General features: G+C 42.6%; 1 protein-coding gene across 3 annotated transcripts in view; it reads left to right on the plus strand.

The window, feature by feature from the left end:
- The window catches only part of arhgap36 (Rho GTPase activating protein 36), a 325,482-nt gene that overhangs the window by 263,646 nt on the left and 46,225 nt on the right, over positions 1-15,611 (plus strand). For all 3 annotated transcript variants that reach the window (XM_068047533.1, XM_068047531.1, XM_068047532.1), the window contains exons 4-5: positions 4,335-4,591; positions 10,228-10,423. In XM_068047533.1, coding sequence (XP_067903634.1) covers positions 4,335-4,591; positions 10,228-10,423 — 453 coding nt within the window. The remainder of the gene's footprint in view (positions 1-4,334; positions 4,592-10,227; positions 10,424-15,611) is intronic.

Raw genomic sequence — 15,611 nt, forward strand, 5'->3', positions numbered from 1 at the left:
ATGTACCCATTAAGGTGAAGGGTAGGACAATCAAGTCCAGGGAACCCTGGATGTCAAGGGATATAGAGGATTGGATCAGGAAAAAAAATTAGGCTTGTGGCAGATTCTGAGTGCTGAAAACAGCAGAGCCATTAGAGGAGTATAGAAAGTGTAGGAGGTACTTAAAAATGTAATTAGGAGAGCGAAGAGGGGACATGTAAAAACATTAGCGGTCAAGATAAAGAAAAATCCTAAGGCGTTTTATAAGTATATTAAGGGCAAGAGGATAACCAGGGAAAGAATAGGGCCCATTGGGGACCAAAGTGGCAATCTGTGTGTGGAGCCGGAGGACATAGGTGAGGTTTTAAATTATTACTTTTCATCTGTTTTCACTGTGGAGAATGACAATGTAGGTGTAGTGGTCAGGGAGGGGGCTTGTGATATACTTGAACATATTAACATTGAAAGGGAGGAAGTATTAGATGTTTTGGCGGGCTTAAAAATGGATAAATCCCCAGGCCCATTTGAGATGTATCCCAGGCTGCTATGTGAGACAAGGGAAGTGATAGCAGGGGCTCTAACACAAATTTTCAGATCCTCTCTGGCCACGGGAGAGGTGCCAGAGGACTGGAGGACTGCGAATGTGTTACCATTATTCAAGAAAGGTAGCAGGGATAGACCAGGTAATTACAGACCAGTGAGTCTAAGATCAGTGGTTGGAAAACTATTGGAAAAAATTCTGAAAAACAGGATTCATCTCCGCTTTGAGAGGTAGGGAATAATCAGGGATAGTCAGCACGGCTTTGTCAGGGGGAGATCGTGTCTAACTAACTTGATTGAATTTTTTGAGGAGGTGACTAGATGTGTAGATGAGGGTAAAGCAGTTGATGTAGTCTACATGGACTTCAGTAAGGTTTTCGATAAGGTCCCACATGGGAGATTGGTTAAGAAGGTAAGAGCCCATGGGATCCAGGGCAATTTGGCAAATTGGATCCAAAATTGGCTTAGTGGCAGGAAACAGAGGGTAATGGTCATGGGTTGTTTTTGCAAGTGGAAGCCTGTGACCAGTGGTGTATCACAGGGATCGGTGCTTGGACCCTTGCTGTTTGTAGTGTATATTAATGATTTCGACGTAAATATAGGAGGTATGATCAGTAAGTTCTCAGATGACACGAAAATTGGTGGTGTCGTAAATAGTGAGGAGGAAAGCCTTAGATTACAGGATGATATAGATGAGCTGGTAAGATGGGCGGAGATGTGGCAAATGGAATTTAATCCTGAGAAGTGTGAGGTGATGCATTTTAGGAGGACTAACAAGGCAAGGGAATACACAATGGATGGTAGGACCCTAGGAAGTACAGAGGGTCAGAGAGACCTTGGTGTACTTGTCCATAGATCACTGAAGGCAGCAACACAGTTAGATAAGGTGGTTAGGAAGGCATATAGGATACTTGCCTTTATTAGCCGAGACATAGAATATAAGAGCAGGGAGGTTATGATGGAACTGTATAAAACGCTAATTAGGCCACAGCTGGAGTACTGTGTACAGTTCTGGGCACCACACGAGGAAAGATGTGATTACACTGGAGAGAGTGCAGAGGAGATTCACCAGGATGTTGCCTGAGCTGGAGCATTTCAGCTGTGAAGAGAGACTGGATAGGCTAAGGTTGTTTTCCTTAGAATAGAGAAGGATGAGGGGGGACATGATTGAGGTATACATAATCATGAGGGACATTAATTGGTTAGATAGGAAGAGACTTTTTCCCTTAGCAGAGGTGTCAATAACCAGGGGGCATAGATTTAAAGTTAGGGGCAGGAGGTTTAGAGGGGATTTGAGGAAAACAAATTTCACCTAGCGTGTGGTTGGAATCTGGAATACACTGCCTGAAGGGGTGGTAGAGGCAGGAACCCTCACAACATTTAAGAAGTATTTAGATCAGCAGTTGAAATGCCATAGCATACATGGCTATGGGCCAAGTGCAGGAAAATGGGACTAGAATAGTTAGGTGCTTGATGGCCAGCACGGACACAATGGGCTGAAGGGCCTGTTTCTGTGCTGCATAACTCTATGACTCTAAGAGAACATTTAAATTGCTGGAGGTAGCAAAATTCCTTTTTCTTTACTTGCAATCTAAGGAGTCTTTGCTTCAAGATTGAATCTCTCTTGATTGATTGTGTTTTCTGGAATTCACAGTAAAGCTTCAACTAAAATCTACCAATTTTAAAATCCAAACATCCACCTGTCGTTATACCCCGTGTTGAAAGAACTGTTTGACGCCCGCTGCAGCCGAATTGCTTTGAATGCCTATCAAAACAAGACAGTTTCATCAAATCCACGTGGAGACTTTGAGTGGCATCTGATTATTATTTTTTATACTAGGATACCTCACCCATCAGGAACATAACCCACAAAGACTTGTAACCCAGTTATTTATTTATTCTTAAGAAATGGCTAATTTTTAAAACATCATTTTAAAAAAATTGGTTAACCGTTGATTTTTGAGTGTATGTGTATGAATGGGAGAGTTAGGTTAAAATAAGAAATTATAAGGTCTTTAGACATAGATTTATCTTAATAATGTTTAAGATTTAGTTTTTAATAAATAGTTAATTTGAAAATACCTGGTTTGGTCTGTTTTAGTCTGGGGGTTCCTAGAATGTTTAATTTGACTGTTTTCCAGTTGGGTGGGAAAACTTCAATAATATGCTGCGACCTGTGGAGTGACGGGACTGAATTGACAGTGCATTGCTCCCTCCTCGGTTGTAACACCCACCTGAAATGTCCTTAAGAAAGTGATGGTCAGTCACCTTCTTGAATCCAACTGAGTGGCTTGCTAGGCCATTTCAGAGGCAGTTAAGAATGAACTATGCTGCTGTGGATCTAGACTCACATCTAGGTCAGAATGGGTAAGGGTGGCAGATTTCCTTCCCTAAAGCCAGTTAGTGAAATAGATGGGTTTTTACGTCAATCCAGTAGTTTCATGGTCACCACTACTGATACTAACTTCAACCAGTTTACGTCCTCCTAACCTGCAGGCCTATGTTTTCCTCAAAGACCTTTTGTTTGCTTCTAAATTCAACTTTGTTTTAAATCAATTTAATATGAAAATAAAAATCTCCCTTCCCACTTTTCTCTCTTTTTGTGTCTTTCTCTCTCTCTCATGGATAGGAGGGTCACAAAGCAGTAAGACTCATTTAGGAACCTTGCAGACGGTTTAAATGTAGTATCGAAAGAAGTCTTACAATGAGGCCTTGCTTCACTGCCCTGTAGGCCGAGGAATAGTAGGAAGAAGGCACGTCTGGGGACAGTGCCAATGCCAATGGCATGACTCAAGAAAATACTTTTTAAAAATTGTATTAAATAACCTAAGCCTAGATTTAGATCCAGGACAAAGCAATCCGCGTGATCAGCACTACATCCACCACCTTAAACATTCACTCTCCACCACTGATGCACAGTGGCAGTAGTGTGCAGCACCTACAAGATGCACTGCAGAAGCTAACCACGCCTCCTTTGACAGCACCTTCCAAACCTGCGACCTCTTCCACTTAGAAGGACAAGGGCAGCAGACGCGTGGGAACATCACCATCTGCAAGTTCCCCTTCCCCTCCAAGCCATACACCATCCTGACTTGGAAAAATATCGCCGTTCCTTCACTGTCGCTGGGTCAAAATCCTGGAACACCGTCCCTAACAGCACTGTGGGTGTACCCGCACCAGATGGACTGCAGCAGTTTAAAAAGGTGGCTCATCACCATCTTCTCACGACCAATCAGGGATGGGAAACAAATTCTGGCCTTGCCAGTGATGCCCACATCCCATGAAACAAATTTAAAAAAAATTACTGGTCTGTTATTTTAGTGCCAACTTTAAGATAACATGGTTAATAGGTTAAAATAATGCCAATTAGAAAATACAGGTTTTCAACTATTATTGAATATTATTGCTGTCTTCACTTTGAGGCTCTGGCTATTTTACAACAAATGGAATGCCTGTTTTGATATTTTGTTGTAAATTACACTATACCAGATGAAAGTTGTCAAAAAGTAAACTTACGTTGTTCAGTTTACATTAAAAAAATAAAATTGTGAGCTTACTTACAAAAGAAATAGACATATGCAGGGGCTAGGGGTAGAAAAGAGGTGTCAGGCTGGGCAGAAGACAGCAATGCTTTAAATAGACAACAGTAAGTAAATAACGTTTGAAAACCTTGCTTTAAAGCTTGCTGTGGTCTAATTGGGAACTAGCCAAAGAAAGAACCAACAATGACCTCCCATCATCAGTATGCTAATCAGTTGGAAGTGGAAATATGTAAATTTCATATTCAGGTTTAAGACATTCCTTTACTTTTGCAGAGTTGCATCCTCTAGGATTTGGGATTCCTTTATCGCAAGTCATCCTCAATGACTGTGCACGCAAGAAGAAGCAAGATGCAGTGAAGGAAGGCCGGAGAGACTGCCTAGACTTGGAGACAACAGTAATGAGATTTCGGGCCAAGAAACAACATAAGCATCACTATGATAGTGACATATTCCCACAGTCAGCATCAGAAATAGTAAATGAACCCCTCTCTCCGACCTTTCTGGATAATCTGTCTAGAGGCCACCGACGGGTATGTTATTTTTCCAATGTGAAAAGCCAATATGGACAAGATACAAATATTCATATGCTAATAAGTGGTAAATATGCCAAGAAATAGTGTAATATTGGATAATAGCTGATGGTTGGACCTATTTATTGGATGACTTGAATTTTTATTTTAGTATGTTATTAAGCCAAGGCTATTTGGGATTAGCATGTTGTGTTATTGAAAGGTGTGGCATGAGTTTCCCATGATATCCATGATGATGGATCCTGATCCTGGGAAGAGGGAATTAGCAACATAGACAGATGAATCATGTTTCACAAATTTTCTTGAAGAATGAGACTCCCTTTCAAAAGTATTTTCTTCACTCTCCATTGTTTGATATTCTCATACCACCATGTACATCTCCAACTAGGACAGTCCAAAGATAACCAACATCCAGGTTTCTAACAATGAAAGCAGTAGCTAGGTGGTGGGGAGATGGTGGTGTATTGTTAATTTCATTGAACTAGTAATGTAGAGGCCCAGGGGGCACAGGTTCAACTCCCACCATGGCAGTTGGTGGAAATTCAATTAATTAGTTTAAAAAATCTGGAATTGAAAGCTAGTCTCAGTAATGGTGCCATGAAATTATCATTGATTGTCATAAAAGCCCACTGGTTCACTACTACTTAAAGCTAAATAAAGCTATCTTAGATCTAGTATTGTGTAATTGAAGCAGGGTTAATTAGTAATGTCATAGTAAGAGATCCACAGGGAAATAGTGATCATAATACCATTGAATTCCATGTTAAGTTTGAAAGTGGCATGCTCCAATCACAAACAAGAATCTTAAAGATTTAAACAAAGCCAATTATGTGGGTATGAAGGGAGAACTGGCTAAGGTTAATTGGGTAAATAGACTAAAAGGTATCGCAGTAAATGAACAGTAGGAAACGTTAAAAGAAACAATTCAAAATGTTCAACAAAAATACATTCCATTGAAAAAGAAAAACTCAGCAAGAAAGACCGTTGTTTGGTATCCTCATACCACCATGTACATCTCCAACTAGGATAGTCCAAAGATAACCAACATCCGGGTTTCTAACAATGAAAACAGTGGCTAGCTGGTGGGGAGAAAAAATGATAGCAAGTCTGAAGATTGGGAATGTTTTAGATACCAGCAAAGGGCCACCAAAAAGTTGATAAAAAGGGAAAAAAATAGAATCGGAGAGTAAACTAGCCAGAAATATGAAAACAGATTGTAAGAGCTTTGATAAGTATATAAGAAGGAAGAGAGTAGCTAAAATAAATGTTAGTCCTTTAGAAGCAAAGGTTGGAGAAATTATCATGGGGAATGAGAAAATGGCAGAGGCATTGAACAAATAATTTGTATCTGTCTTCACAGTAGAAGAACTAAGTTCCATACCAGAAATAAATGGTAACCTAGGGGCTAAAAAGATGAGGAAATTAAGGTAATTAATATAAGCCGAGAAAAGGTATTGGAGAAACTCAAGGGACTAAAATTCGATAAATCCCCTGGACCTGATGGTCTACATCCTAGGGTTCCAAAAGAGATAGCTGCAGAGATCATAGATGCGCTAGCTATGATTTTCCAAAATTGCTTAGATTCAGGAATGGTCCCATCAGATTGGAAGTTGGCAAATGTTACATTGCTTTTCAGGAGATGAGGGAGAGAGAAAACAATGAACTATAGGCCAGTTAGCCTAACATCAGTTGTTGGGAAAATGCTGGAAACTATTATTAAAGAAGTCTTAACAATGCACTTAAAAAAGAGTAGTATGATTAGAACATGTCAACATGGTTTTACTAAAGGGAAATCCTGTTTGACAAATTTATTAGAGCTTTTTGAAGATGTAACTAGTAGGGTAGATAAAGGGGAACCAGTAGAGGTAGCATACCTTGATTTCCAAAAGGCCTTCAATGAGGTGCCACACAAAAGGTTAATAGGCAAGATAAGGGCTCATGGATTTGGAGATAATATATTAGCATGGATCGAGGATTGGTTAATGGACAGGAAGCAAAGATTGGGCATAAACAGTGTATTTTCAAGTTGGCAGGCAGCGAATAGTGGAGTGCCACAAGGATCAGTGTTAGGTCCTCAGCTATTTACAATCTATATCAATAACTTAGATGAAGAGACTGAGAGTAATGTCTCTAAGTATGCTGATGATACAAAGCTAGGTGGAAAGGTAATCTGTGGGGAGGACACAGAGAAGCTTCAAATTGCATGGGCAACAAGATGGCAAATGGAGTATAATGTAGGGAATGTGAAGTTATTCGTTGTGATCGTAAGAATACAAAAACAGAATACTTTTTAAAAGGCATGAAACTTGTAAGTGTTGTTGTTCAAAGATACTTGGCTGTGGTTGTACAAGGAATGCAGAATGTTAGCATGCAGATACAGCAAGCAATTAGGAAGGCAAATGGCACGTTGGCCTTTATTGCAAGGCGATTGGCGTATCGGAATAAAGAAGTCTCGCTACAATTGTTCAGGGCTTTGGGGTGACCACATCTGGAGTACTGTGTACAGTTTTGGTCTCCTCATATACTTGCATTAGAGGTGGTACAGTAAAGGTTCACTAGATTGGTACCTGGGATGAGGGGGTTGTCCTATGATGAGAAGCTGAGTAAATAGGGCTTATAGTCTCTGGAGTTTAGAAGAAGGGAGGCAATCTCATTGAAACATACAAGATTCTGAAGGGACTGGACAGGGCAGACACTGAGAGGTTGTTTTCGCTGGTCGGGGAATTTAAAACACTGGGGCACAGTCTCAGGATAAGGTGCTGATTATTCGGGACTCCAATGTGGAGAAATTACTTTTCTCACTGGATTGTGAATCTTTGGAATTCTCTACCCCAGAGGGTAGTGAATGCTCCATTGTTGAATACATTTAAGGATTGGATTTATAGATTTTTCGTCTCTCAGGGAATCAAGGGATATGGCGAGCAGGCGGGAAAGTGGAGTTGAAGCCTAAGATCAGCTGTGATCGAATTAAATGGTGGAGCCGGCTCGACAGGGCATATGGTCTACTCCTGTTCCTATTTCTTGTATCCTTGTGTTCTTGTAATGTCCTTTAGGGAAGGAAATCTGTCATCCTTACCTGGTCTGGCCTACATGTGACTCCAGACACACAGCAATGTGGTTGACTCTTAACTGCCCTCTGAAATGGCCTAGCATGCCACTCAATTGTCAAGGGCAATTAGGGATGGACAACAAATATTGGCCTTGCCAGTAACACCCACATCCGATGAATGAATTAGAAAAAGGTGCAGATAATTAGTTGCAACGACTCCTGCTCCTGCTGAGAAGCACCTGAGTTCCTTTATCACTTCACTGCAGAAGTATCTGTGGTCTGAGCCCATAATTTAACACTCTGTGTTATGACATGCTACAGCTCCCAATAGCTGTGCCATTACCTAAGGCCTTTATAATTAGAGTTGTAATAGCAGCAGGCAGCCAAATTACTGTGTTTAGCACCAGCACAGAGAAAGCGTGTGAATATAGAGAGATCACAGAATTTAAAAAAAAATCAACATTACAGGAAGAGTGTGGAATGCGGAGGGTAATATGACATGAATTGGTAAATATGCCAGCTTAATGTAAGACAAAAAACATGCAGTACCAGGTAAACAGGTCAATTGTGCCATTCCATCTCATCTTTTAAAAGAAATTGGCCTAGAATTTCCTTAAAATGTACTTTAAAAAAAACTTCTTGCATCCACCAATACCCACTAGAGGGAAATACACAGGAGTTTCCTGTGTCTGCTGATTTGCATTCTTATTGCTGCAGACATCAGTGTAACATTAGTGTAAAGCTGCAAACTTCTGTGCAGCCTTTAAAAAACAGTTCAGCCTGCATTCTTCAATAGACTGGAGGACCAAATGGTAAAACAGCGACAGCACATTCACTTTTCTAATAGCTACCCTCCAAGTCTTATTACACTTTCCAGAACTATGACCATTTAAGCACCATCTGTAGGGCATGGCACCAAACCAGAGAAGAAGAGTGCACAACTCCACTTGTTCAAACCTCCCAGTCCTCGGAGGACATTGACAGCAAGATGAAAGGACTCCTAGCTATCAAGGAGCAAGCTGACATGAGATGAGGGCTACCTCAGTACCATGAGCATTTCTATAAAGTATGAGCAGCCAATCAGACCCCATTTATAATCCCATCCAGCCAACGAAAAAAGTGTGGGCGAGTGGTTAAATTTGTGAAAATTGTCTAAATGCCTCTTTCCTGCTGGGAACGCACTGAACGCCATTTTGAATCTGCAGTCCACTAAGGTCGGAAATGCTCCTACCAGAAAAAGGGGTGTGACTCATGAATACATTCAAATGGGGGCTCAATGACACCGTGTGATTTTAACTGAGTGGGTCAGAATGCTGACTATAACTTAGTGGCATAGCAAATGCAGGAACTGTATACCAAAAATAGAAAATTGCTCCATTAGACATCACTGACACTTACATCACTTACATTACTGAATAAATGTCTTCCATAATTCAATCTCACTCTCAGCTGAAAATATTGTTTAAAAATTGAAATTAAAAAAGAAGATATCCACCACTTTGTTACAACAATCTTTTAATTAGCTTGAGAACAGAGGAAACAGAAACACAGCAATTCTTTAGGTTAGCTATATTTGGAAAGGCACAATCACAATCATTAATCTTGCAAAGTATTATATTCAACTTCCTGTTGCAATGCCCATTTTTTGTCAATTCTCATTCGTCCTTCTTCTCTCTGTTGGCTGGGGCTCAGTTCTTTTCTCTAGTCTGTCTTTGACTGGATGTTCCTTTTGTATACTAGTTGTGGTTTCCTTCTATCTGTGGCCATTCCATTCCATCGGTCAGGTCCAACTATCTGATTGCTGTTGTTCCACTAGTCCATTAAAAAATTGACAATTTGAAGACAGGATAGCATTTTCTATCTTTAATTGCTCCTTTCAATCATTTTTGATACTTGTTCCCTAGTATCCGCTCACTGCCTCAAGTGTTCACTGCTCCTTTAAGTGCTCACAACTTTCCCTTTGAGTGTTCACTGCTGCTCCAGTGCTTATTGGCCTTGCCACGAGTGCACACTGGTCTGAGTGCCCCCTCAGTCCAAATGCTCTCTATCTCCAGGCCTCCCAGTGCTGTGTTCTCTGTACCTTGTGTACCCAAGTCCCATTCCATGACTTTTCATGAGTTTACATCTCCCAAGTCTTATTCTCAATTCTCCTGATTCTTTACTGATTGTTCTCATGCACCAGTAGCCCTGACACACTCTCAGACCCATACCTCATTGAGTTCTCCCATTTTATCCTGGGGATTCCCCGATCTACCCCAAGCTTCAGGTCACTCTCTCCCTCCCAACCACATCACATGATGCATGTGCCATCTAAATAAAGATACCTATTCCAAGCAGTCCTAGTGGCAGTAGATGTGATGTAAGATATAGGTTATCAGTCATAGAGAATCCCAACTCCACGTATACTATCAGTGGTGCAATAAGGATTTCCACATTCCTTCCCCCATTGCTATTTTCTTTGTGGCAAATATTCTGGATTCCATTGAGAGTTCTTTGCCTCGCCATAGTTAGCTAGCCATTTTCTAGAACTGCTATCTTCAGTCACTCTGCTGAAATGTGTAATGAATTCTGTGAACTTGTTTTGCAGGGTGCAGTATCTGTTGACTCCATCACTGATCTGGATGACAATCAGTCACGACTGCTGGAAGCCCTACAGCTCTCTCTACCAGTGGAACTGGAAAGGAAAAGTGTAACAAAGACCAAAAAGAAGCTCAGTCTGAACCCCATCTTCCGGCAGGTCCCCAGAATAGTGCAGCAGTGCTGTCAGCACATTGAAAAATATGGTAAGCAGCAATAAGCATCAGCACTTCTATTAAAGTGAATCAGCAAATATTCAGGTTTGTGCTAACTGAAATATTCCAATTCCATTTTGATTATCTGCCATTTCAAATTTTTGGGGGGAGGAAATCAAATTTCACAATTCTGTACCTTTTTCCCTGAAAATAGGAAAATGCTGCCTTGCAAATAATTTATAAAGGATTTAAAAGCATCCGAGGTGAAATTCATCTTTTAATAAAAATATGATAATGCCAAATTTTTTCTGTAATAATTGGTATGCAAACAAAGTAGCATTCTCAGAAATCAGGTCATTGATAGCTGCACATTAATGCTGAAAGAGGAATATGATCCACAATACTGAAGTCCCAAGAAAAAACAGAATGTTAAAAAAGAACAAGCATTGAAGGGGATTAAAGACACATGATAATAAACTGGGAAAGAGGTAAAAGGAAGGAGCAAAGCAAGTACATAATGCAGTAGTATTTGTTTCTCAAACTTAAAAAATGTAGTGGATAACAAAGATGGCAGTTACTAGTGTTCATATTTTATCTCTCGTAGTGACTCAAAACATAAAGAGTAGAAATTCACCTTGGGCGTTGGAAGATAATGGGCAGTTTCACATCATCCTTCTATTAAACTCCCCGCTCAATAATCAGTTCCAGTGACTTCACGATAATTGACCATCAGGCAAGTCATATAATGGACGGCCAGAGTGATCCGCTTGTTTTGTGTAACTGTCCAAGTTGAGTTTCTACCCTATAGAATGTTATAGTAACAGAATTAGGCCACTTGACCCATCAAGGCTGTCCAGGTGTTTTCTACATAGTGGCTTCACTGAGCATTTCCTGGTCAGCATGTACTTGGTGGATTCAGGACGCATGCCTTTACACCTACCTCCTGGATCCAGGGCTCTGCCTGAGGAGCAAATTAGAAAAAAAAATCGTACAGGGGCAAAGGTGTCAGCGAGAGCCCTGCGTTGTCTCCTCTGGGGAAGGCTCACTGGATCAAGTGCCAATTAGGCACTTAAGTGGACAGTGGCGGGCCTTCCCCAGGACCCCGGCAGTGGAAGTCTTGCCTGCTGAGAGCTGCCGGCCATTCAGATTTTGACTATGAGGTTGAGATGAGGTTGAGGTCCTTCAGACCTGCCTGACCCCCCATGTGCCTCTTTGTCTCTTTGTCTGTGAAAACAGTGACTGATTCCTTTCCCGATCAATGATTTATCAGTGGGCTTGTTGCTGAGTCAATCCTGCTCTCTTGCTCATTTAATATTTCGCTTTATCATGCAGCTATTTTAATCCCTTTTTAAAAGTACTTAGGAACTCAGTTGAATCTCTTTTTTTGGCACAGAATTCCATATTCAAAACGCCCTGGGGGAAATTTTATGCTCTCCGCCACATCAGGTTTGGGGGACCCCGCCATCTTCCTGCTTCCATCCAAATTAAGTCCGCCAATTGAGGCCCTTAAATTGTAAATTAATGCCCAATTAAGGGCCTCATCCTGAATGGAATTAGCCCAGTGACAGGCGAGATAGTCAGCCCAAGAGGAGCACGTCAAGCAAACCCTTGTGGGTTGCTTGCCGGCTCTGGGGTTGCTCTTAGTGCTTGAACGAGGGACTCGGCATTGGGAAGTGTGGGGCCTGCTGAGCGCCACACTCCTGCCCTTGCTGCCGGCCCCATTTACCCCTCTCCCCCACGACCCCCACCCCACAAAACCCCTCCCACCCTGACTTACCTGTGACCTGGGTCCCTCAGCAATCCATGGCTATTGGTGAGTCCCGTACCGGCAACTGCTCAGTTAAAGAGCTGCCGGCCTCTGATTGGCTGGCAGCTCTCAGCAGGCAAGACTTCCACTGCTGGGGTCCTGAGGAAGGCCCGCCACTGTCCACTTAAGTGCCTAATTGGCACTTGATCCAGTGAGCCTTCCCCAGAGGAGACAACGCAGGGCTCTCGCTGACACCTTTGCCCCTATACCATTTTTTTTTCTAATTTGCTCCTCAGGCAGAGCCCTGGATCCAGGAGGTAGGTGTAAAGGCATGCTTCCTGAATCCACCAAGTACATGCCTCAATGAAACTACTGGGTTTCCTGGTGCTTGGGAAACCCAATTGACAGCAGTTAAAATTGCAAACCTGAATGACAATGAGACTGTGAGCCTCATTCTCATATTTAATGTTCCAAACTACCTCCTTGGGTCAGGTTGGTCATCCGCCCAACTTCCAGCCTCAGTTAAAGCCGGAAAAGGGCAGATTGGAGACTGATTTAGGTCTGGAATAGATTTCCTAGCCTTTAACCCTCCATCCAACACAAACCGACTCGTTTTTTTAGATTAAAATTTCCCCCAATATCTATCTTGGATCACAGGGGGTTGCGAGGTTATCCTACTGTATAATTAGATAACTGGCAGTACAGTTACACTCTTGAATGAAATACACACTGACCACTTACTGAACTGACCAGCACCACTGGAGCTGGGACAGTGACCACAACATTTGGCTTCATAGTGCCCATTTTTTTCAGCGCTGCTGGGGCAGTTTTGTGTGCAAAATGGCTAGTGCACCATGTGTGCACACTTCTTGTGCAGGCTGCACCAGTTGTCATTTTGGTGAGGGCATTAGCGTAAGGAACATGTGCCAGCAGAATGCAGAGTAGGCAGATTGTGCTCCAGTCAACGTGTAACACTGATGTGCCATCATTGATCTAAACACTCCAGCTATTGTCCTCTCTTAACCTTACACAGCTGCACATGCATTCAGCAGCAGGAAAGATACTCTCACCAGCATGATCTAAAAGGATCACCAACTATTTTCAGGTTAGTTGCTGACTGACCTCTACTGACTGTAACTGAATTAGTAGAAGTGATTAGTGGTTTGTACTGCTACTTAAAGTTGGTGAAGTCTACAGGGAGTGGTGTGGCACATGGTGAATGCCTTGGTTCTCACTTCAAGGGTTTTGCCCAGCGACTCATCATGTGCAGATCCTGCCTCTATGCTACTCTCCAAAGTATCTCCAGTGTCAGTATCTGAGCTGGTGGCTGCGAGTGTGTGATTGAATGATGGTGTTTCATCTTCATCATTCTCTTCTCCCTCTTCGACTACATGCTTCTGTACCACTGCCTAGCTAGCTGGCAGTTCTTGTGTACCTGAAAGGAAAAAGACACAAAAATAGGATTGTAGTGAGGGCGGGAGCCACTGTGGAATGGGGATGGTGGTCAAAGCAAGAGGTGCATGCGTAGACCTTGTGCAGTCTGGGAATCAGAAGAGACTGCGTGAATAAAGGGAAGTGGAATGTGAGAAGGAGGATTAGGTATAAGTATACCGCCATCTTCAATCCTTTCAGCCCTGCCACTGGCGGGCCATGACTGAGGTCATGGCCACTCCAATGATGGTGAGCCCTGTCTCCTTCATCGGGATGAAGACATGCAGCTGTACCTGTCCCCCACCAGTTAGATGTTGCTGCCTTCAGTTATGCGCCGCCCTGTCCTGCACGAGAGAGGAAAATGAGTGTGGTACAATGTGTCTGGATGATATGGCTGTCATGGCTGAATACCTGGCAGTGAGTTCTAGCTGAGAAGTGGGAAAGTGAGACTTGTAGTAGTGCTAAGTGTTTGAGGGTGAGGTGAAATGATGAACATTATGTATGAGTCATGATTGATGGAGATTGTTGGAACATGAGTGATGGGCGTGAGGAGTGTGTGAGGCTAGTGGTGCAGTTGTTGGAATGTGGCATCTGAAAATGCATTCACTCGTATGAGGTAATTGATCCTCTTTCAGCAGTGCATCTAGGTCCTTGGGGCCAAACTGCTGGCATTGATCCGCACAGTTATCTGCTCCCATTGCTTTATGAGTGTCTGTCTGGAGGTCCTCCTGGCCCTCTGTGGATAGAGAACCTCTCTCCTCCTGTTCACCTCATACACCAAGGCCTCCAGTGCTGCATCAGAAAACCAATGCATCCACTCTGTGTTATGTTGTTCCATTCCTGTGTCTTTCCCAGGTCACAGTCACATGTGCAATGAATTCCAGCACCTGCTGCAGCCACAACGTACCTCTTTTTTAAGAGATGTAGGCTTACTTTAAGTAGCGCAGGTTAGCCTGAACTCATGTTAGCCTCTCATGATTTTGCGTCCCTCCTCAGGCATACAGCCACTCAGCAGCATGCTCCATGCTGACTGCATGCTGCAATCATATAAATGATCAAAGTTTGTGTACTGCTTGCATCATAACAAGTGGAGGTGGGTTAATCATGCATCATGATCCCCTTGCTTGTTTTCAGGCCTTATCCTATTTTTCTCCCAGTATCTAAGGCAGATACAAAACTTGTAAGAACATAAATGTTCCGATAGAAATCTTTTTCATTGTCAGCCATGCTCTTTTGCTGATTTTTCCTCATAGTCATAGAATTATTTATGGCACAGAAGGTGGCCATTCAGCCCATCGAGTGCATGCCAGCTCTCTACGGAGCTATGCTGTCAGTCCAACTCCCTAGCTCGATCCTCAAAGCCCTGCCAGTCTATTTCTCTCAAGTAGACATCCAACTTCCTCTTGAAGTCATTGATCATCTCCACTTCCAACATCCTTGTGGGCAGTGAGTTCCAGGTCATTACCACCCACTGCATAAAAGAATGCTTCCCCATATTTCCTCTGCAAAGTTTGCCCAAAACTTTCATCTGTGTCCCTTAGTCCTTGTATCATTTGTTAATGGGAACACCTTTGCCTTGTCTAACTTATCTAAGCTTGTCATAATCTTGCATATTTCTATTAAATCTTCCCTCACTCTCCTTTGTTCTAAGGAGAACAAACCCAACTTTGCCAACCCACCCTTATAACTAATATCCTCCATCCCTGGAACCATCTGGTAAATCTCCTCTGCACCGTCTCAAGGACGCTCACATCCTTCCTGAAGTGTGGTGACCAGAACTGGACGCAGTATTCCAGTTGAGACCTAATCAGAGCTTTATAGAGTTTCAGTATAACTTTCCTGCTTTTGTACTTAATGGGCTGAATTTTACACCATCCCAAAGAGCGTGGCGGGGTGAGGGGGGTGGGGGGAGTGGTGAGAATGGCGTAAAATTATGTGGGGGGCTCCGGGAGGCCTTCCCGTCCCGATCCTGTCTCCACTGTCACTTTACGTAGGGTGGCGGGGGCGAAAAACGGCCCAGCCACCCCAGGCCAATCAAGGCCCTTATGTGTCCACTTAATG

Source organism: Heterodontus francisci, chromosome 15, assembly GCF_036365525.1.
Source record: "Heterodontus francisci isolate sHetFra1 chromosome 15, sHetFra1.hap1, whole genome shotgun sequence".
Classification (NCBI taxonomy): Eukaryota; Metazoa; Chordata; class Chondrichthyes; order Heterodontiformes; family Heterodontidae; genus Heterodontus; species Heterodontus francisci.